Genomic DNA, 24,406 nt, shown 5'->3' with positions numbered 1-24,406 from the left:
ATCAGTCTAGGCTGGTCCCAGGAGCGTACGATCACACCGGTGTGATCAGTCTAGGCTGGTCCCTGGAGCGTACGATCACACCGGTGTGATCAGTCTAGGCTGGTCCCTGGAGCGTACGATCACACCGGTGTGATCAGTCTAGGCTGGTCCCTGGAGCGTACGATCACACCGGTGTGATCAGTCTAGGCTGGTCCCTGGAGCGTACGATCACACCGGTGTGATTAGAACGGTCAGCGCATCAAATGTGCTTTCGCGCGTTGGCTGGCGCTATGATATATCACATAACTTTTCAGTGTTTTCAACCACATAATGTTTATTTTAGGGTTCAGACATATAAATTCACATAAGTACAAAAAAAAAATACATTTAGAGTTTGTAAAATAGGCCTACAGCTGCAATAATAATCCTTTCCATTATAATTAGAAACGTTTTATTCATATCAGATACACATTGTGTAAGTAACTTTAAAGTTTACTCTATTCTTCCCCCAGTTCACCGGCCACTTACTTTCATGTATTTCGGGAGAAGTGGATGAATTCACGCGTTGTAAATCCAACAGATCCGATTCTCTGAACTGCGTCTGCGGCGCAAACTAAGATGGCGGCGCCCATCGCGCATACAGCTCAACTAACGCGATCGTTATAAAGGTGTTTAAACAACAAAACACTTCCACTTGCATATATTTGACAATCGGAATATCAGATATTTCATGCCATTTTTGTGAATATTTTGAATAAAAAAGGAAAAATAAGAGCAGATCATCATTCATTCAGCGCTGTTGTGGCTGCGCTGTGTCACGTGACAAGCAATGACGCGTCACCGTGGAAACCATAAAGTGACACGTCCTAAATAACAGTCGCCTTGAAAAATTCACGCTGGGGGGTCAGCCAGAATATTTTAAACTTACGTGTCAAAGGGTTAAACAATCGCTGAACAGAGGAGAGTCTGCTGGTGAAAAGAGAACCAACAGAGCTCGTAATAAAACAAGAATCAACATAAGCTTGGCTTTTCGGCGATGGAGAGAACTGAGGGGTGTGAAATGTTGTTAAAGCGACGTGGAGGTGTCTTTTATTGAACAGATACATTTCCATATGATGCTCTCTAACAGAGTTCATTGTAAAGCATTATATATTGTGAAGTGTGATATTTTATCGTGGTTGTTGTATCGCTGTGCTGGAATTTGTTTTCAAGGAAGTACCGTGTCTGTTAATGGGTAAAGCTACAGTAACGTCTTCAGCCAGTCAGCTTGAGATCCTTTCCATCTAAACTGGGTATATCTCTTCAGCCTAGTAGTGAATGTTTTAAGAGCTGTAGGATAATCACATCCATCTGAACACGCAGAGCTGAAGAACAACCAAAACAAAGTTAATCCGCAAAATTCATGTTCAAGTTTTGTTTTTTTAGCCGCTAGAGGGACTAAAGTTACGTAGTGCACCTTTAACTAGGTGGCCGGCTATCATCGTGTTTATTGAAAAGTGCATATTTAGTGGAAAGAGTTGCCTCGGTTTACTCTGTCCCTGTGATTATTGTTCTGCAGATAGATGGATGGATGGATAGATGAGAGTAGAAGAATAGAAAGGGAATGACCCCCCCTCTCTCACACACATACACACACACACACACACACACACACTTTCCGGTGGGGGAGAAAGTTAGAAGGTAACGTGCCGTGGGGGTCCTGATCGGATCCTCCTCCATCCTTTTTGTCTTCTCCTCTCACTGTCCCTTTTGTCATCTCTGGTCATCAGTGTTACCTCCATCATCATCATCGAGATCATTCATGAGGACAGGCTGAGTGTGTGTGTCAGTGCACACATACCTGATGACTGTAATGTGTGTGTGTGTCTACAGGGGCTGTGCAGCTGTGAGCGTGAGGGGATCTGAACAGAAACAGCCCTGTCATCTCTACTATGATGGCCAACACGGTGAGTTCTGACGTGTGTGTGAACATCAGGTTATATAATTCACGGTTTCAGTGTCAACATGTTAACCACTTTGTTTCTGCTGTTGTCAAAACAAAAGCAGAAGAGATCTTCTGAAAGGCTTTCGAGGTCATCTGGTGTTGGATTCTGCTCTTATGTTGCGGATGCAATACTAACACACATCATTTTGTCACTTCACAATGCTATGATGAGAGAAACCACTTCTGTTAAACTAAATGTAATGATATTATAACAGTTTATCAGGTCTTTAAGTTGTCTTAGCAAAGCATTGATGATTATGGATATTCTGAAGTGTATAAAACTATAATGCCCTGTATAACAATAGACTGAGAACCCATGCCTGACATTTCTCATTTAGTTCGAATGTCCTTCTATGATGTCATGTTGATTAAATCATGGTGACATGTTCCACGACCTCCGACCCCTGTGAATAGATGTCTCTGTAAACTCGACCGACATCTGTTTACTCGTCCGTTTCAAGCCTTTAATTCTATAGATTATCACAGTCTTTCAGTGGCTAACGCTACTGGTGTAATGTAGCTCTCCGGCTGTGCATGGTAAGGAAATCGCTTCGCTAAAATGACATTCGCTTCTATATTTTAGTTTTAGCCAGTTGAAGCTTGTAGGTGTTGCTGCTCCCTCTCTAGTCGTGGCCTAGCACAGACTCGGCCGCTCTGCTGCTGTGAGATATCATGCTATCGCTTCAGAAACAGACCTCTGTCCTACTGTAGTCTGCTGGCTTTCCCGCACAATAATCTGATGCCGCACAGCAAGCCATGAAAACATACATGCGTTTTATTCAAAATAATTACAAAATGGTTTGGTTTTTATTTATAATTTGGTCAGTTTGGTTGCCAGTTTGTAATTTAAACATGTTTATTAAAACACATCAGTTTATCACATTGTAATCTGTGTCAGTGTAAATTAAGGCTGCACTATATATATATATGAAGAGTTCAGATGCAAAAGCCTCTAAGTGCCATCTCAAATTTTCTTCTAGGATGATTTTTATCAGAAAATGACCTATTAATTGCCATTTAAGTGAAATTACTGAACTTAAATAACCGAGCTTGATAAAAATGATCATTCTAGAAGAAAATTTCAGATGGCACTTAGAGGCTTTTGCATCTGAACTCTTCATATATATATATATATATATAAAAGTAAAATGGATAACACGATATGGCTTATCGATTGTCAAATTGTGCCGACATACTTTTATTTTCTGACTACCTGTCAAAATAAAAGCTTGATTGTTTAACTTTTGAAAGTGAAATTGACCTTTGGAAAAGATACGCACAGATGTATATGTAAATGGTAATAATAAATAATAAAGAAAATACAAGGATCAAAGTATTGATTCAGTATCAGAAGAAACATATTTGTGAAATGACAATGTATGATTTAGATCAATCCTAGTATCTCTTGTTTGTGCTTAAAATAAGGAAGTACTTTGTTTGATATTTTGCTATCTTATGAAATGATTTCATATTTGAACTAACTATCCATTTTTGGAGCCATTCTTCCTTCCTTCCTTCCTTCCTTCCTTCCTTCCTTCCTTCCTTCCTTCCTTCCTTCCTTCCTCCCTCCCTCCCTCCCTCCCTCCCTCCCTTCCTTCCTTCCTTCCTTCCTTCCTTCCTTCCTTCCTTCCTTCCTTCCTTCCTTCCTTCCTTCCTTCCTTCCTTCCTTCCTTCCTTCCTTCCTTCCTTCCTTGATGACATTTAAACATATTTAAGTTTGACTTGACTACCCTTTTTTTAGCTTCCTTCCTTCCTTCCTTCCTTCCTTCCTTCCTTCCTTCCTTCCTTCCTTCCTTCCTTCCTTCCTCCCTTCCTCCCTTCCTTCCTTCCTTCCTTCCTTCCTCCCTTCCTTCCTTCCTTCCTTCCTTCCTCCCTTCCTTCCTTCCTTCCTTCCTTCCTTCCTTCCTTCCTTCCTCCCTTCCTCCCTTCCTTCCTTCCTTCCTTCCTCCCTTCCTCCCTTCCTTCCTTCCTTCCTTCCTTCCTTCCTTCCTTCCTTCCTTCCTTCCTTCCTTCCTTCCTTCCTTCCTTCCTTCCTTCCTTCCTTCCTTGATGACATTTAAACATATTTAAGTTTGACTTGACTACCCTTTTTTTAGCTTCCTTCCTTCCTTCCTTCCTTCCTTCCTTCCTTCCTTATTTTGAGATTTAATAAAATAATAAATAAATAAATAAATAAATAACATCAACAAAAACCTTTTAAAAATTATTGCAAACTAATATTTTTTTCTTTTGAACTCTTCCTTAATTTCTTCTCCTTTTAGGTTGGCGCAACAGCTCTGTGTGGAGATCTCAAGGCCTTTCTGAACCACAACCTGTCCAAAGGTAAAAGTAACTCTGATACTCTCTTATATGATCACATTAATAAATATATAAGGTTGGTTCTTCAAGCACAGGCTCATTCAGAGTGCAATAAACCTGTCCCTTGCATTTTCATTTTTCAATTTGGCAGTAAAAGAATTTGCAGGCAATTACTAGCAGGCAGTAAAAGTTTTATGTACTACCGTTGTCTTGAAATGGTTGTGTTCAAAGTGAAAAGGAAGTGTTTGGGCATGCAACAATAAACGCTCAAGAAATAATTAGTAATAGTCTAATTGCATGCATACTTAGATGTTAAGTAACTGGTTGAGACTGGTATGGTGTCGTAGGTTATAAAATAATTTTAATATTCAATTAAACAATCCAAAATCAATTCCTAAAATCCTGAGATTCATCTTTTAACCTGTGCCTTTCCAATGAATGCGTAGAAAATGTGTCTCTCCGGCAGTCGTCACTCTGATAGAAAAAGCATATCGAATAGTGAAATTGCTCCAAAAATGATCTGTCCAGTCTTGCCTACATTTTTTTTTAATGTTTGAGCTCCAGACACAATCTTCACTCCTATTGGTTGTTGCTCTGAAAGTCAGTCTTCATTTGCATAAAGTTAAACATTTCTCAACTTTGTCATTTATCATAATGGAAGACCTATTATGGTCTATTTTTTGTTGAAAAACCAAAAAACATAACAGCATTATTCCCAAGTGAATAAATATTAAAGATGCATGAAGTAGTTTTCTGGCTTCCATTAGCATCATCGAGTTTGTGAATTTTAAAGGTGCAGTAGGTGGTCTGGGAAATGCTAACTTTAGCCTGCTAGCATTCAATCCCACCTTCCCTGCAAATCGCCGTCCAAAGCCACGCCTCCTCCAAAACTCTCACTGACCAGAAGCGAGACGACCAGAGACAATGTTATTGGATTACACATCATGTGTCATTCACCGGTGAGAAAACTTTACAGTATAGTGAGTAACAGTACTACAAAAACCAACGCAAACAACTTTTTAAAAACGAATTAGATGCTGCAAGATTTCGGCGGTGTAGCTAGCAAAACCGTGTCAGTGTGTAATAATACTATTGCATGACAGGGTTTCACGATGAGAGTCTGCTTGGCTCCGATGATCCTTTGCCAGTGCCACTTGTTGTCGGTTCGTGAACGCGCTGATGACGTATAATGTCTGCGTGAACACACATTACTGACGGGGAACACATGCTATCATTTCATTCGGACTGAATGCAATGATTGAATGAACATTTTATGGTCCTACGCCTTCCACACAGACTATATATATTTATAAAAATACATTAAGACTGCTTGCTATCAGGACTTTCAACCAGCATAATAAAAAAAAATTCTGTAGAGAATCACTTATTGCACCTTTACGCACGGATAGCACAGTGGTGTGAGACACTGCACTGCCATCTACTAACATGGATACTGATGTTTACGCTTGTTTTTGGTCTTTTCTGCATCTTCAGCCGCACAGGTACTGATTCTCCCGTTGTTTCCGCTGGTAAAGCGCGATAATACGTGTGTTTCAGTTGGAACCGATAGCCTCATGGGCAGCGCTCCGACATGCAATGCAATTGACCTTGTGGTCTTTTTCTGATCCCATCCCCCCCCCCCCTCTCTCTCCCACTTCACTTCCTGCCCTCTCTCTAACTTTACTATCTAAATAAAGGCAAAAACACCAGAAATAAACCTTGAAAAAGTGTTTCACTGTCTAATTTTCACTCCTCCATCTCACTACTAGAGTCTCTACTACAACAGCAGCCGATGAGCGTGAGGATCCTCTCCGATGTTTAGTGAAACATGGTGGCTCTCGCCATTTTTACGTAGCGATTAGCGAAATACATTAAGGTGGCGACCTTCACCTTACAGTACATAATAAAACCCCTTTATAATATATGAAACCTCTTCATCTCATGTGACTGATTTATTTATTTTAATTTACAACAAACTACACCTTTTAATCAGAATCAACTCAAATCAAGAGTTTATGAATAAGACTCGAATAAAATAAAATAAAAAAGGTGCCGATACTTTGTGCTGTTCTCAACTATGGTTTTAAAGGAACGGTCAGGATTAAACGCATGCTAAGCTCCAATGATGGCATCTGAGATATTTATTCAAACAAACTAGAAAACATTCACAGTTATGTGCCCACGTTAGTCGTTTCTGTGGCGTGAATGATTAACGATAGTGCCTTAAGCAGCTCATTAATAAAACTGATCATGTTTAAAGCGGCTACTGTTTTCGTTGGAGCGAGTGAAGACAACAATTTGTTTGGTTAGTCAGTATGTGATTGAATACTTTTTAATTGTCATTGGCACTCATCCAACTGTTAGTTTTCCCCGAGCCCTGCAGTGAAGCCTACCAGCTCGGGCCGGTCCTACGCCGGGAGAGCATGTGTTCAGGCCGCAACATCCATTCAGTTCTCATGCTCTCCGGGGCTTCCCACTGCTCTCAGATCAGTTCAGGCCAGAGCAAGCGAGCGCCCATCGCCCGTGAGTGGCCTGCAGGAGCCGCCGTGTGTGTGTGTGTGTGTGTACGGATGGAGGAAGTCCTATGGCACACACACACACGCTCTCATTGAATGCGCGCGTTTCCCACTCGGCATGGGTGAAAGTCCAAGTGTGTGTGGATGGACTCCCTCTGCGCTCGCTCGGCAATGCCTGTGAGCCTCTCAAGTTTCCACTGAATGGTAACAAAAGGGACACTGAGCGAGAGAGAGAGAGAGAGAGAGAGAGAGAGAGAGAGAGAGAGAGGAACACCAGGTCCCAGCCTGCCTTCGAAACATGCTCTCCACTCCTCTTCAGGTAAATCCTGCAGCCCCTACTTTTTCTTTTCTTTTTTTTTTCTTCATTCTCGCTCTTTGTGCATTCAGGGATTGTGTCGGAGCAGCTGGGAAGGCTGCACGTGTGTTGGGACGGCACGCTGTGAGGAACATACACACACACACACACACACTCTCTCTCTCTCTCTCTCTGGGTCACTGTGGAAGTTCCTCCACAGATCTGCGTTCAGTGGGAGGAGGGGTGAAGCGGGCGTCCCAGTCTGTGTGTGGGACTAGAACTTGAGCTTTTATTAGGAAACGAATAGTTAAAGGTGAAGTATGGAAGTGCTTGTCGTGCCGCTTCATAAACAAACAGGTAAATAACTGGAGAATTTGAAGGGAAAGGTTATAATAGGTTATTAATACACATTTTGTATCATTTTAGAACTTTTGTATTATGAATGATTCTTCATTTTAAAGAAAGAGGTTATTCTCTCTCTCTCTAATGTTGTTGCCAGTGTGTTTGGAGTGGCAGCACTGGCTGGCTGTGTTTGTGTGCGGCGAGAGCCTCTCTGATGTTGCTCAGGCACTGATGTGGTTTTCAGTCGCGTTGAGCGTGTGCTGCTGGAGTTATGTAGTTTGTTTGGGCAGCCCCAGGAAGTAACTGTGTGTTTTCCTCCTGTTGTCTTTGGTCATGTGTAGAAGTGTTTTCATTTTGATGTCTTCCATTATACGCTTGCATATATCATACATTTGTGCATGTGTAAAACGCTGAGCACTTTGTGCATGTGCTTTGTAATATAACACAGAGTCGGCTCAATATTTGTGTGTGTGTGTGTGTGTGTGTGTGTGCTGGGCTGCTGCTCAGCTGTATTCTAATGTGGCTTTGCTCATTGTTGCTGTAAAGAGCATGTGGCACTGACGCATTCCTGCGCTGAGGCCTTGCACAAAACCCCTTCAGACCGCAGCCAGTCCTGCTGCTGTACGCTCGCCATCTGGAGCACATTGTAAAGATTCATTCAAACCACTCTGACACTTTCTTGCCTTTCAACATGAAACACTGAAACTGTTTTTATTTGCATTTATGGCTAATCAAAAATGACAATTCTCACAATCATTTACTCACCCCTCATGTCCTTTGAAATCTCCATGACTTACTTCCAACGAACACAAGCTAAATCGCTGAGCCACTATTTTACATACAATAGAGTAGATTCCAGGAAGACAATGCAGAGGTTTGAAGTCCAGGGTCAGGAAGTAAAAGTCCTCCTCGGTATTTTGTTCCAATCACCTGGATTTGCTAATTGGCACAGTTTTTCAGCCAGGAATAAACATATGGCAGGAGTTTTACTTTCTGACCGCTGGACTTTACACCTCTGAGAGAGTGATATTTAAGTTGTTGTTCATTGAAAAATATTTTGCTGTTGTGCAGCTTTTAAAGTCACCATGAAATCAAAATTGATAAATATATATATATATATATATATTAAATTTTTATTTGTCAGCCCTCTCGCAACAACATCACTTTTCTGTTGACGTGTGCACTTTCACGGCATTTCCCTCCAGCAAACTGTCGCTCACAGGAAGTAATCAAAGAAGTCCAGCTCAAAATACCTCACAGGTCATATATTATTGCATGCCGTAAATGGCCCTGTTTGGGTTGGAGCAAAAACATGCTGTTTTCGTGTGTGTGTCTTTTAAATTAAAATGAGCTGCTGCTTCCCCACCTGCTTTCCAGAGGAGGGCTGTGCCTTTACAGCTCGTGCTTCGGATGCGACAGAACCGAATAACCTCACGCAGCCAACATGTCGGAAATCGTCAATACCTGGGCCCGTATTCATAAAAAATCTAAGAATCCTCTGAGAAAACTCTTAATTTAGCTTAAAAACTTTTATGTAGGAGTCTTAGCTTAAGAGCGATTCGGGACCGATCTGAGAGCAACTCTGAGTAAGGAAAATACAAAAACTTTTATCTTAGTGAGGAGGCGGGGTTGACCCCGTTGCTATGTATGACACAATCTTTTGAAGACTGTGATTGGTTGGTTGTCCAAGAAGAAAAAAAAAAAAAGTGATTTTAAGTATAGGGTCTATTCTAAGCCTCCACTTTGAACTTACATGCGTAATTTTTCCTATTTGATCGTTCTCTCACACACACACACACACACACATTATGTGTATATAAATCCTTTTTTTATTTACCATGCTGTTAATTTCCTATAAGGTATTTGATTGCTTATAATGATAAAAATTGTTCCACTCTTTCCAGTTACACTGATTGCTGGCATGTCTATTTAAGCGGTGGTTTGAATGTTGGTTTTAATGTATCAAACATGGAATTTTCCCAGTGGCCAAATATCGTAATGTAGCGATTACTTTCATTTCAGGCGCTATGGCATTTCTGCGCTGTGTCGGAGATGTTAGCGTGTCTCTAAAAAGATCAGTCACAAACATAATCCCTGCACGATCTAATCTATAGCGTCTTATTAACTCACTGTTATCCATCGTCTGCAACACATTTCTTCTCCCACTTCGTCTTTCTGCCATTTTCTCCTCTGCTAAAGAAACTCTTAAGCCTCTTAAAAGTCCTCGTCCGTGCTCCTAACAATTTTGACCTTAAGACCTCTTTTAAGGGTTAAGATGCTTTCTGAATTACTTTTTTCTTTACTAGGACTTTTTCTTTAATTTTAAGAGTAAACGCCCACATTTCTAAGAATTTTCTTAGAATTTTGTCACTAGGAGCTACTCTTTGCATTAAGATTCTTTATGAATACGGGCCCTGGTGTTCAGCCCTTACGTGCTCAAACCGGAGTCAGACACTGATGGAGAGACTCAAGAAGTCCTTTTTAGAATTTGTCAGAGACAATTTGGTAACTTTACCTACATAAGCCGTACAAGCACATTCAGAAAGGGCAATTTTCACACATTCACTAAATGTAAAGTGCAATACTTGCCTGTTCTGGGTATGAAATTGGATTACGAACATCTCTGCGAATCACCTTTTGTGCAAATCCTGCGTTGTACTGACCCTCGTTTGGAAAGCAGTCCGGTGTAAAATGATTTGCACAAACATATACAAATTTCTTGGGCACATTCACTTCATAAATGAAATGAATCCACTGCGTCCCCAGTGGCTCAGATGCTGGGAGTTTATGAAGACTCCTGTGTTCATTATTACAGCCAGTTATAATCTTTATGTAGCGTAGACATTATATAATTAGCTAGTCTAGCGAGGAGATGAACATGGCGGACTGTGTGCGGCTCACTCTGTTTATAGGGCAGGGATCGTCACCAGTCATGGGTGGGGCTTGATCTAATGTGACGTCACTTTAGGCAGAACACTGGGACAGCTCCTTTTGGTGCACCATTTCTGATTTATGGCGATTATAAAATTAGTGGGTGGATTTTTACAATTATAGGGTGGTTGTTTACACGCACTGCGGACACACATTTATGTTCAAACACCATGTAAAAATTTAGATTGCATAATTGCAATTTAATTTGTGTTTGTGTATATTTGTATGTCACACAAGTTTTATGTCAATGAAACCAAACAGCATTCGTTCTTGTTTGTCTTGAATGAAATTTGAGAGGTTGTTATTAGAAGTTATAGAAGTTATTCATAAGTTTTGAAGTTATAGCTCATATGTCTGTTTTGACATTGTGTGTCAATTATTCAGACCGAAACAGAAGTTATTTGAACACTTATAAACATGTTTAGTTTAAACACTGACTTCTAATAAGTAAAATAAATAGTAGGGCTGGGTTAAAAATATCGACTTCTCTGTTTTAATCGATTCTCATTTTGAAGAACCAATATCTCTTAAATCCCAAGAGTTAACCTTTTAATCTATGCTGTTTTCAGTTGATGAATGAACCTTTTTTTTTTTTTTTTTTTTTTTACTGTGCCTCCCATCCAATAAATCGCAAAAAGCTTTGTGCTTTCTTACTTTTGATATGAAACAAAGTCTCGGCTTTCAAATTCTTTCAAATTTTATTTACAAAATTTAAACAGTAAATACCGTTTTGCTAGCTTGGCAAGCCAGACCTACATCAAGATGTTAGGTCTGGCAACTCACCATTGGCACGGCTCAATCCGAGGGGCGGGATAAACGGCTGTCTTTCATATTCCCTCTGCATGCAATAGGATAGCGCTACAACCAATCAGAGCGTTGTCCCACCAGCGGAGCTAGTTGATAGATTAAACTTTTGTTGTATCTGGTCGGCAAAACTACGAACACATCTTCCTTGAAGATGACTTAAGTGCTGTTCTTTGTTCTTTTCTCAAAGAAAAGCTTAACTCCAAGTCCTCCAGAGTCGCGGCCAAAGCCGATTCGAAAGATTGTTCGCCAGCAGCCGCCGCCATTCTTTGTTTTCAAGTAGCAGGGAACCGTCGCAACTCTGTCGTCATTATGTTAAGCCCGCCCCGCCTACTCTATACACGATGTGATTGGCCTGACTAGAGTTTGTTTTTTCCAGCTCGAAAGTCAACGAAGAGTTGCTAGACCACACTGGCTGCAAAATAAATGTTGCTGCCGCTAGGGTTCGTCTAGATTTCTAGGCTACCGTTTTGCCGCAACAAATCGTCGTAGCGTCTCAGTTTTAGCGAAGCGCAGTCGAACTGATCATCTCTTTCACTTAACTAAGTTACAGCACAAAATATAGAGGAATGAACATCAGAAGGAATGCTGAAAGAGACAGTTCAACTTACCAAAATCTGGATCACGTTACATTAACCTCAGAAAAGCCATTCAATGTCCAAAAGCTCATTAGTCAGCTACAAAAATAGAGCATTTTGCTAAATATAATGCATCATATTGCATATTCATTGTATTTTTTACTTAACTTGTTCTTCAATATTTAATGTATGTTTGAATAAATATGTAATTTTTTAATGACAGCCACCATTTAAATGCTTATAAAATAAAATAAAAAAAAGAGTAGAAACGCATATTTGGCCTTAAAAATGTGTTATGAACTTCTTTGTGTAATTTAAATATAAGTAGCCTATACAAATCACGTACGTTTACAATTTTATGTCTGACCCCCACGATTATTTTTAGAACGCATCACCTTATTATTTCCATGGCAACACGTCATGCTTGTCCTGTGACACATCGCAGCCACAATAGCGCTGTATGACACGTGTATTGCTTATTTCTTTTTTTCCTTTTTATTAAAAATATTTTTTGAATAAAACTTGTTGGCTATGTCATCAACTACCTGAAATACAAGTGAAAGTGAATGTGTTTCGTCGTTTAAAAAAACCTTTATGATGATCCTGTTAGTTGATCTGTAACGCGCGATGGGCACCGCCATGTTAGTTCGTCAGATTTACAACACGTAAATTCATCCACTTCTCCTGAAATACATGAAAGTGCCAGCGCCAGCGCCAGCCAAAGCACTTTTGAATTTAGCAGTTGTTCACGTGATGCACTGACCGTTCTAATCACACCAGTGTGATCGTACGCCTCAAAGGGTTAATATTAGAGCGATGTACCAACTTTTGCTGTGCCTGTGAGCTCCACAGCAGACTTCTTCCCAGCAGTTAAAGCGGCATTACGTCACCAAAGTGTGGACTCGCCAGGGCTTAGGGTTCCGTTTGGGACAGGGCCTGAAACGTTCACTCCCTAAAAAGTTCCACAATGCCCAGTGAAAACCAGGGAGCATCGATGCTCACTATGTTCCCTTAAGGCGAGACACGGCAGGCAAAAACATCGTTTTTTTTTTTACTGGTCAATTTTGAGATTTTGGGATATTTGTCTTCAATAACATGTCTTCTTTTAGACTTGTGGTGAAAAAAAGTCCAAAATACACATTTAGGTCTTTATTTTATTACACTTTGTCTGTTTGTGTCTGTAGATTTCTCATAAATTCAACAAAAGTTTGCGTTCTTAATCAGCATGCTGCTCCGCGATCGCTGCCGGCAGCCTGTCATCAGAAGCACCATTAGGAAGCTCTCTCTCTCCTGTACAATCCTGTCGGATCCAAATATGGTCATTTCCTTTTTATCAGCTACCAATCGTGAAAGTAAAAGGGCTGAATGCGCAATCTCATTGGCTGATGATAAATCTTTAAAGCCCGTTTTCTCAATGACTTTTCTCTCATACTCCAAGGACGAAATCTCCACTTCAGTAGCACCTATATACACCAAACTTTCCAGTCTTGTACCTAGTTATATTATGAAGACATTTACAGAGGGATTTGTAAATATATTATTCCTAGCCTGATTTATATAACATTTTATTCCAAAAAACATGGCAAAAATATTTTTTTTAAGGCTATTGACAGTATTTTCAGATTTACAGGATAACAAAAGTAGATATCCATAAATCCCTCTGTAATTTTTTTCCCATCTAATATGTGAACACAATGAAAAAATAATTTTTAACCTGGCTTTATCCAATACTCACATTATGATTAAATATAGATTAAATATAGATTAAATATATGCAAATTAGCGCATATTTAATTAGATATTGCCTAATTTGCATATTTAAACATTAAATTACAGAAAACTTGTAATACATTTTTTTTCTCATCTTAATGTAGGTAATCAACTGGGAAAGTTTCATGGTGATATCTGCTAGCTAAAAATTTTACCCTATTCACCTGTAGTGTTGACATATGTGTTTTGCGTAAACATGTGTGTAAACATAAGTGTTTTTATATGTAAATAACATTCAGAAACTGTATTTGAAATGAAATGAATAAGGATCAATAAATAAATATTGATACAAAAAACATAAGAAATTACGTTTATTGATTATGACTGATATTTGACATGCACAACATGGGCCGATGCTCACAGCGGCGCGCTGTTCAGGACGGGTTCGTGTTAAAGATAGCCGCTAACAAAGTAATCTTTTCACATAGTGTTCTCTCTCTTAAAATGTAAGCGAGTGTAAATGTCAGCATTATCATATATGTCTAAAGAATTGAAGTCTGTCCGGTAAAAGAAGAGCTTATTGATGCAGTTCAGTTTGTGTGATATTTTATTACAAACCGCTACTCCTGATCGGAGCCGTAAATATTTAGCTTATACTTAGAGTTACGCTTCAACTAACTTTAATGGTGCAACGCAAAAATATTTAGAAGTGTGTAAGTCGTAACTTAGTGTCCATTTACGTGAAAACTAGGCTAAGTTGTAACTAAGTTGGTGCAACCGGCCCCAGGAACCTGATTGAGACGCACTATGATTGGTCACTTTCGGTAGCGTTCTTTTAGAGAGGCAATCATGACTACATTTCATTTCACATCTGCTGTTGTCCTTTATGAAGAGTAAGAAAACTGCTTTGTATTGGTGTTTGGTGCATAATGTCAAGAGCACATTGTAAGCGCAGCGCTACATCTCGACTGCAGCTGTAGATGGACAAAGACACACTGTGAGCGTCACGGGCCGCTGTGATGCAGACGCTTGGAAGATTTGACCAAGTTTGAGTGGGAAGCCGGCAAGCATAGTGTGGGATTGTTGGCATGTCGTCTCATTCACACAGTTCAGGGTGTGTTCGGCCCTATTGCGTGTTCGTGCGTGATTTCAAGGCCCATTTGCATGGTTTTGCATCTGATATGCCACAACCTTTACATGATTTGCATCTCTATTCAAAAGAAAGCATTTCAGGATTTTTTCTTTTCTTCAGAAGCGTCTTGCCCTCGATCTCCATACTGTAACCTTCCCTCGCTCTCAGTCTTATCCCACCGACGCAAGCCGTCTCTTCCCGGGGTGTAAAGGGGATATTCATGATGGAAATCACTGAAAACCACTGTTATACAGTGGCCTCAAGAAGTATTTGGACCCTTCAGCTTCATTTAAACATGTCTTGATGCTGTTGCATTGGATGATATCTGCAAATACATTTATGCTAGAGCTTTCCTCAAAACCAACTTCACCTCTTAGAGACGTTTTGCAGTGACTCTTATCCAGCTGATGTTGCAGTGCTTGTGTGTGGATGTGCGAAGTCCTCTCTTCTCAAGTTCACACAGGAGCAGAGTAGTTCATCACATCAATCCCATAAAGCCTACCATATTTGATACACAAAGACCTCTAAATTATCAACATGATCAAAACTTTGCTGAAAAGCCTGTTGTCCGTCATCAACAACAAGCCTTCTGTCGTCTGATTGATCAAGGCAAAGGCCTTTAGTACAATTTAACGTGTCTTTATTCTGTGAAATCTTTACAGATTCTTGTAGTAAATGTAAGAATAGCGTTCATATTGTTAGCAATATTTAAGTAATATTATATTGTAGTAATAAACACTTACTGGACCGAATCAGCTTGTGTTTACTTGATTATCCATAATTTTTTTAGAAAAATCATGTTGAAATGTGAGCCTCAAACACGATCCCTCAGGCTTTTGAGGAACATCTGTTCATCTCTCAATCATCATTATATTGCAGTACATCATACATTTTAAAACTACAGAGCTTTGATCATGAAACTAAGCATTGAACTATCGTCTTACTAAGACGTAATATTGGGAGATATAGAGTGACGGCTGATATTTATATGCATTTTATGTAAGTATCTGCTATACTGTTAAAAACTGATTTACATTAAGCTTTCATAATTTCATCTTGGCCATATAAATTTCAGCAACTGCACCAAACTGCATATGTTTGCATAATAAAACAGGTTTTTTTTTGTTTTTCTTCCTTGAGTATGAACTTCATATTCTCACTATATCATACTATATGAGACATAAAAGCCTGATGTATCAAATTTGATTCTCAAAAATACACAAATATTTGGGCAATATGGCAAAAATATCATATCACGATTTTTTTTTTCAGGAAAATCACGATTCGCGATTTTATCACGATTCTTTTTTATGTTGGTTTTACTATTTTGTGACTGAGCATTACAGCCAAACTAATGTCCATATTTTAAAAACAAAGCCTTAGGTAACAAAATATAAAATACAAAAGAATGGCAGACAGGGGCGAAGATAAAAATATTTGTCATTATTTTCTTTGTTATTAAATATTAAGAAAGAATACAAAGATACACATACACAACTTAATATACAAATTAAATAAACAGTGCTTTATGTTTTCAGCTACAGTAGGTGTATTTAACGGTATAGCATTGAAGAAAGTAATTAAATGAACAAATATGAAAATAAAACAAAACATAGACTTCACTGTATAAATTATACATTGATACTTATTAAAGCTACTATTAAAAGTGATCAGTCAAGAGCAGTGAGTGATTTTCTCTTTGCATTTTGTTGTTTTATTAACATTTAAAGGGATAGTTCTCCTAAAAATTCTAATTGTCATAATTTACTCTCTCAAGTTGTTTTAAACTCGAATAAGTTTCTTTCTTCTGTTGAAAATAAAAGTTATTTGGAAGAATGTCAGTAACCAAACAGTTGATGTACCCCAGTGACTTCCATATATATTCTTCTCCTGTGGGAGTCAATGGGGACCAGCCACTGTTTGGAGAGCCACATTCTTCAAAATATTAATTTTACAAAAAATTTGGAAATATTAGAAATAAATGAATACAGGTTTGGAACAACATTAGAGTGCGTAAATAATGAGAGAATTTTTATTTTTGGGTGAACTATCCCTTTAAGGACAAGCGGCAGCGCGTTTACTATTAGACGCGTCTAATATACAGGCATTTGACAAGCAGATTTTCTCTCAATTTTCTCAAGTTTGCGTTCACTTTAGACATAACCGACTTTGTTTATATAACTTAAACCTTGTGTGTATTTGACAGTATCAGCACAAAAAGACTCGAAAGATAACTTAGTCCAGTATCCAGGCGCTGGTAGACAGGCTGTGAGTGCATGTGAGCTTCACATGTACGCCATCAGCACGCAAATGAAATGTTTAACCGACAAGGCATTAAAGCACATGCAAATTCTGAACTTTTGTGAACTGCAGTGTCCCGTTCCGCTGCGTTAACATTTTATGTGAAAATACGTTGCGTTGTTCAGTATGTTGGGACAGAGGCGCCAGAACAGCAACTGATATAATGCACGATACTACAATATTTCTTTAAAAGCAGATCGTGGAGAAATCGTCATATCGCACACCCCTAGGCTCAAGTGTCCTAATACTTTTTAGGGCCACCCATTTATCTGTGAACATGAGAAACCATGCGAGACATCAAATCTATTTGACTAATGTATAAATAATTCAATTTGATTTGATACGAGGAACAATGTTTCGATTCATCAGTTTAATTTGTGTTGTGTTTCGTAATTGTTTTACTTTTTATTGCAAAGCTTATAATAGACGGTTTGATGACATATTTCGCCCCATAGAGTTTGAAAACATGCCCCACATCATGATAGGCATAAGAGGCAGAACTTGTGTCTATGATGGTGTGCGCGTTCAACCAAATTTACATTATAAAACGTAGACATTTTACATTCTCCTATGCAACTTTAACAGAATGTGATTTTGAGCCTTATAAATTGCTTATTGGCCAGCGTGATTCAACATTAAGTAGTCATTTTCAGGACCGATGCTGTTGAAAAGGCAGAATTATTTTTAATGGTACATTTCACTGCACATAAGTAATGTGAATCGCATTTATAGTTTGCTTACGGCCTGTAAAACTTAATCAGCTTGAGAGCTCTAATTTGTGAGCAAATCAACATTTCCATGCAGTCGAAGCTGGGATCCATTCAAGCTTGTCTGTGAAATGCTTTTTCCTTTCAGAAACTCCCAGCTCTTATTTGTGAACATCAGCTTGACTATGTTTGTGTTTGCAGGCCACATTTCCCTGGTAACGCCGTCCAGCTACAGCCCAGCCGCCAAGATCACACTAGGAACGGTCAATTCAAATGTGGGAGCCCAGATGGTCAGTGTCACACCAACACCCGTGTACAAACACACACACACGTCTTTAAATGCATGTAAACAAGCAGCACTTCATAATCTCTCAAACACTCAGATCTAAGGCTGCAGTTGCTTCAGTTGCAGCATTCCGGGATTTTCATGGCTGGACTCTTTCCATGGGAATTAATGGGAATATATATGAATTAATGGGAATAAACTGGGAATTTTCAAAATTGCAGGTTAGCCTTAAATGTACTTAAACAGGTGTTACGACCGCTAGGGGTCGGCCAGGCGTGGGTCAGTTAACAAGGATAAACAGAGGTTCAAAATCACAAATCACAATCTCAAACAAACATTTAAAATTTCTCTGATATGACACTCTAGTCTAGACTAGACTAGATGATGATGATGATGATACAAAACAATAGCGAAGTGGTTTACGATCAACGATGGCACAATAGTGGCCTCTGTTGAGTGTTTGGGGCGGTCCTTATATCTGGATCAGGTGTGGAGGAGAACCAATCGCAGCCTCCGACAAATTATCACTAGATACCGCCCACCTGTAACACAAACATGCACAGACACTGAGACAATAATACACAGGACAGAATGGAAGCAATGAGCAAATGACTCATAACACAGGGCACTTACATGTAGTTAAAAAAATAAATAATCTTGCAGCAAAATCTTGGTTACAACAATTTCAGTTGAATTTCTATGTTCTAATTTCTTAATTTTTAATATATAGTAAAGTGTCATTTATTCCTGTGAAGGCAAAGCTGTATTTTCAGCATCATTACGCCAGTCTTCAGTGTCACATGATCCTTCTGAAATCATTCTAATAAACAGCTGTGCTGCTTAAAGGCAGGGTAGGTAGAAATGGTCTAAAAATTCTATTTTTCAAATTTGTTTAAACTTTATGTACATATCAATACATAATTAAAATGTAAGTACTCTGAAAAAGAAAGTATCAAAATCGAGTGTCTGTAGACCTCTCACGACTGTTTTAAAGACATCTCATTATTTCCATTCACTCCACCCCCTCATTTCTGTGCTTCTTCCAAAGCCACGCCCCCAAAACACATGAACGCGCGACTCCGACCGCTGAGCTAGAGGACGCATTATTTACCTGAGACAAGCGGAGGGGAAGGGGCATTTTTTTGCCTGGTTTGCCTTCACTAACTGCATATGCCGGTACTGTAAATTTAGATTGCTCTTTCTCTGCCATTGTTTTGGTATTCCTAGGTTCAGTGCCTTCTTCTTCTTCTTCGATAGATTTTATTGGCAGCTTGCAAACATAGTGCATTACCGCCATCTACTGGACGGAGGTGTGATCAGGTTCCGTGCCTCTCGCACTCCTCAAATCAAACGGTCGCGCGCAAGTGGGCAGGTGCTGTGTGGCAAAAGGGTGGTTGCCATGGTTGCGAGAGAGTGACAGTCGCCTAAGCTAATCCTTTGATTCGTCCCGAATCGAAATAATGAGCTGTGTTTAATACAGATTAAACGGTCTAGAGTCACTTGATTTTTATACTCTTTTTTTCAGAGTTCTTACATTTTAATTATGTATTGATATATATAGAAAGTTTTAACAAATTTGGATCTTTAATTTTTAATAAATCCTACCTACCCTGCCTTTAATATCAATACACAACATTCATAATAACCGAGTATCAAATCAGCATATTAGAATGATTTCTGAAGGATCATGTGACACTCAAATAAATAACTTGCATAACAATTGCTGCAATAAAAATATTTACTAAATCAGAAGTAATTAATTGAAAAATATATCAATATGCAATAAAAACAACAACAACAACTAACATGCCTGCTACTATAACTATAACAAAATGTTTATATTTATGTTTTGTATATGATACGGTTTATATACATTTCCTCAAATGTCCAATTAATTCCCATAAATTCCATTTAAGTTTCCAATTTGGAATATTTCCAAAATTCCCCAGATCAAGTTTCCGTGGAAAGTCTCCGGAAATTGACCGGAAATGTTCAGCCCCTTTGCAACACCACTCCAGACTGACTTAAATGGTTACAAAAGTGACCAAATTAAAGTCCAACGGCAATTAATTATATTCGCCGTTGGTAAAACTTCATCACATTTCGTTTCATGAGCATTTATGTTCATTTTGAAATGGTTTGAAACGGTTCAGAGGAACCAAAGTAGACTGGAAATGTTGTCTCTAGAATGCTAGAAGTAAAATGCAGTACATCTGCTAAACACAATGAGGAATATTTATATTCATGCTATGATATAAATAAACTTTGTAATAAATATCAGTATTTGTCTACCTACAGTATATTAAATGTATCTAAAAATACTTTCAAAGAAATTATTCACCAAAAATGGATCAAACATCTCAATTCTGTCGTCATATTTGCTATTTATGTTTTAATCAGATTAATCAGATCAAATTAGGTTAATTTCAACATTTACTAATGCATTAATACAATTAAAAGTTGTATCTGTTAATATTATTTAATGGACCTGAGCTTGCATTAACTGACTTTAACAAAGATTAATAAATACTGTAGCAAATGTATTGCTCATTATCAGTGTTGGTTAATGACAACTAGTGTTAACTAAAGAGACCTTATTGTGCAGTGCTACCGATAAATAAACAAAAAGTGTTAACTTGACACCCATCCCCTTCACAAATTCGAGCTGCCTGTGTAAAAGATGTTTGAAGATGGGACGGTTGTGCTGCAGTTCGTTCTGTAGCCAGTAGTGGGCAGTGGGACTTCAGAGAACAGTGATTTACATGTGCTTGTCTGCTGTACATGGACAATAGGAAACTGAAGGGGTGGAAGAGGAGGGTGTTTACGGGTCAGTATGGCTGCACTCAGCAGAACAAAAGAAAGGAATGTTGAAGAGATGGACTCGCACAATGGAGTTTAAAGGGAGGAAAGACACTGATGAAAGGGGAGGAAGTTGGAGAGAGAGACCTTGATGAGCTGAAGTTTGACAGCAATGCTGCAGTAAACATCTATCAGGAAGGGTCTTCTGTGTAAATGCATACATTTAAAGGTGAAATGTTGGTTTCAGTGCTAAAATATGTCATTCTTTACTAGCTCAATAGGAACCTGCAATTAAGCAATTGTTAGGTTGACTTCCTGAAGAGTGCAAACACTCATGCTTTGTTTGCATGTACTAACTTGTGATTTCCGGGACCCTGTTTGTCTCAACAATGGCAGTAGGACTGCATGGGAAACCTGTGTGGAAGCAGACATTATTTGTGCAGTTGTGTTTAGTGCCGCTAGAGGTGCGGAAACGACAACGAGTCCCCGTGTTTGACGGCAGAGCGGAAGGGCCGAAAGCATGAAAGCAGAGGCTCAGAGGAGAACAAGCGCGCTGTGTGCCCGCACCTCTGCTAATGAGCTTATTAACGACCCTCGTTAGGACCCGCACTCACTCGTTACAGAGATGTGTGGCACACTTACACACAGATTCCTTTCCGACTCAGTGGATCTCACAGTTACGTCCTCCACACTCAGTGTCACCCGTGTAGCGTTTAACACGGGGCGAGAAAACAAGACGTTACAACGTTGAACTTCCTGCATACTGTAGAGTGTACTCCGCATACTTCCATGAAACTGTATGACATGATATACATTTTAAATGGTATGCTACAGTGTTGTCACATGACTCAGTCTTGTTATTGTTAACTAAAACTGTAAAAAAAAAAACATATATATATATATATATATATATATATATATATATATATATATATATATATATATATATATATATATGTATGTATATGTATATATATGTATGTATGTATATGTATATATATATGTGTGTATATATATATATATATAACACATTAAATGACAAAAGCACATAACACCATTACTAAAACTTAAACTAAAATGAAAATTGAAAATATTAAAATAAAAGCTCATTCAAAATATTAATAAATATAACATTATATAAATAATACTAAAATAACACTGACATGACATGTGGGGAAAAAAAAACATATATTGTGGTCACGAATTAATTAGTTCCCACGACTTACAGGGCGTTTTAAGTAAATTGTACGTTCGTTATAATAATTTGTTCTCCTGATTGTGGCCATGTTGTAATAATTTGTTTTCCTTGTTTTAATTCAATCAAAACAAGGGAACGAAGTAGTTTAATGTGGCCATGATTTCCTAAAATGAGTTAACAAATTAAAACGAATGAAATGATTCTTAATTCGTGGCCACGATATATATAAATATATACTTTTTTTTTTATCCGTATACTTCGCAAACATGAAGACATTATACTGCATACTTAAATCAGTTTGTCAAACCAGGTAGCATGTTATAAATAAAACATAAGGTTTTGTATTTAAGTATGAAAAAGATAAGTTGAATGACATACAGTAGTAAGTTATAAATACATTTTTTTTTAAAAAGTGGCTACACGATTCCTAATTCATTCATCTCACTGGAAATAGATTTGAACACAAAGCATTGTGGGATACAGCAGGTGCGAGACCAGAAATGCTCAAGGTGACAGGCATTCATAAACATAAAACATAAAACATAAAATATTCATATGCTCCTATAGGGAGAGGAAAAGCTAGGACATCGCCTGCAGCGGACCATGGAAACGTCCATTTAATAATTCCTTTAACTAAGTAAATATAGTGTGATGAGATAGTTATTGTTTATGAAATTATTTCATACATCTATTTGGAAAATGAAGGGCGCATCTGTAGCTTCGCCACTGGTATACAGTACACAATGCAATATGCCATTTACTGCACATTTTGGTGAAACATATATATATTTTTTTTTTTTTTGTGATCTGGTGTGTTTTATACCACAAAGTTTTGATATTATGCATCTCATACGCACCTCATAATGGACCAGATGTATGGTAGCGAGCCTTTCTGAATACATCCAGAGGGCCAGGAGGAGGATGATGGGTGCGGTGATGTATGAGGGTGTCCTTGCTGAGACTGAGACGTGTCCGCTCCCCTGGGGCTGCAGCACACACTCGCATGAGGAGAGATCCAGAGGGAGAGAGCACCACAGTGGAGGTCGCCCAAATCAAAAACGTCTATTGTGCCTATAGAAATCAACCCGTTAGTGCTCTCTTTCATCTCAGTGGCAGTTGTTCACTGGAAGTACACAACCTGGATGGAGAAACATGTTTTTTTTTTCCCATAATGGTATCCACCAGGAGGGGCTGACTGCCAAAACTAACATGAACTTTCCCTAGTGATGCTCTCTACCGGTCTTAACTTGTCACCTAACTATCTTCAGTTATAATTTGCATAACCTTACATTTGTTTTCTTTCCTTTCTGTAGATTTTAAGCACACCGCAGAGAGTGTCTCACCCTGGAGGTATCCTCATCGGCAGCCCGTTTACGCCGCACACGACACCGGTTGCAATGGTTACTCAGGCACACCCTCCCGAGGGCAACGAATGGACCCCGGGGTGAGCCACGTGCACTGCACTGATTTTAATGGGAATGAGGCGCTCCTATGGCACTCTGATGTCCTCATGTGAACTGATGGGGATTTGTTTTCTGCTTGAGTTTGGAGAAGCATTTGCAAACTTTAAAACCTTACATAATCTAGAGATATTTTACCGATTGAAATTCAGATGTGTTTGGCGAACTCAACCGTGTGTGTTTGTTGACTAACTGTGGCCTTCCCTTTGTTAGGAACAAAAAAAGGACACATGACTACATTGACTCCTATTACTCAGACAGGTGGGGCATCTGTTTTCACACTTTTAAAATCATGTTTAAAAAGATTAGAAGAAAGAGAGATCAAAACGTGTAAATATTCACATGTGTTTTGCAGGGACGGACTGTGTTTGAGCGACTCCTCGTCCAGGTAAGTGAGTTGAGTTGAGGGACACTGGGATCAATAGACACACTCGTCTTTAAATGGATGTGCCCATGAGACAAATAAGTGTGTGTGCGAGAGAAAGAGAGCTGCAGTCTCGCTAGGATTTATGAGGCTCAGATGTTAAGCAGGACAGTGGAGGATCACAGCTGCACTCCCCAGTTGTGTTTCAGAGCCCCCGTGTCCCTAATGAGCTTCTCTGCTAACATAAAACACACTGTCAAGCCCTCCTTCAGCTGCTTCTCTCTCTTAATTGAACGTTATTTCTCACTGAGGAACTCTGACGTCAGCAGTGTGTGCTAGATTTCACAGGGAGCCTGTGCTTTCCCCTACACTACTGAATGTGTTCCTGTTTGGTTCATGCTGACATTTGTTCAGGAGTTCATCGAGTTCTTGTCCATATCACTACACATAATCCTCTATATATTTAAGTGTTTATCTAAATATTTGCTTTTACAAGTATAAATAAGTCATTTTAGCCATTCGACATTATGTGTAATTGAAAGCCATCATTTTGAACATTTAGTGGGCTTCAATATTATAAAAGCTTGTGTACTCCGGATCAGGCTGCCACATCGGCTCAAAGGGTTTGGAGCGGGACTGTCTAGGGCAGGGGTGTCCAAAGTCCGGTCCGCACCCAAACACGTCCCGGGGATGAATTTTAAATGGCCCGCACCTTGTTTATT

General features: G+C 38.9%; 1 protein-coding gene across 4 annotated transcripts in view; it reads left to right on the top strand.

Annotated features, from left to right (window-relative positions):
* Positions 1-24,406, top strand: part of tfdp2 (transcription factor Dp-2) — a 56,124-nt gene that overhangs the window by 13,888 nt on the left and 17,830 nt on the right. For 2 of the 4 annotated variants that reach the window (XM_084418310.1, XM_084418311.1), the window contains 6 exons: positions 1,852-1,925; positions 4,225-4,285; positions 17,779-17,867; positions 23,174-23,304; positions 23,534-23,581; positions 23,676-23,708. In XM_084418310.1, coding sequence (XP_084274436.1) covers positions 1,911-1,925; positions 4,225-4,285; positions 17,779-17,867; positions 23,174-23,304; positions 23,534-23,581; positions 23,676-23,708 — 377 coding nt within the window. In that variant the 5' untranslated portion in view covers positions 1,852-1,910. Of the gene's footprint in view, positions 1-1,851; positions 1,926-4,224; positions 4,286-6,963; positions 7,097-7,324; positions 7,430-17,778; positions 17,868-23,173; positions 23,305-23,533; positions 23,582-23,675; positions 23,709-24,406 lie in introns of those variants that run through there. The other 2 variants (XM_084418309.1, XM_084418312.1) reach the window with 2 other exon arrangements.

Source organism: Rutilus rutilus (assembly GCF_951802725.1).
Source record: "Rutilus rutilus genome assembly, chromosome: 9".
Lineage (NCBI taxonomy): Eukaryota > Metazoa > Chordata > Actinopteri > Cypriniformes > Leuciscidae > Rutilus > Rutilus rutilus.
This window is presented reverse-complemented; position numbering and strand designations above follow the sequence as displayed.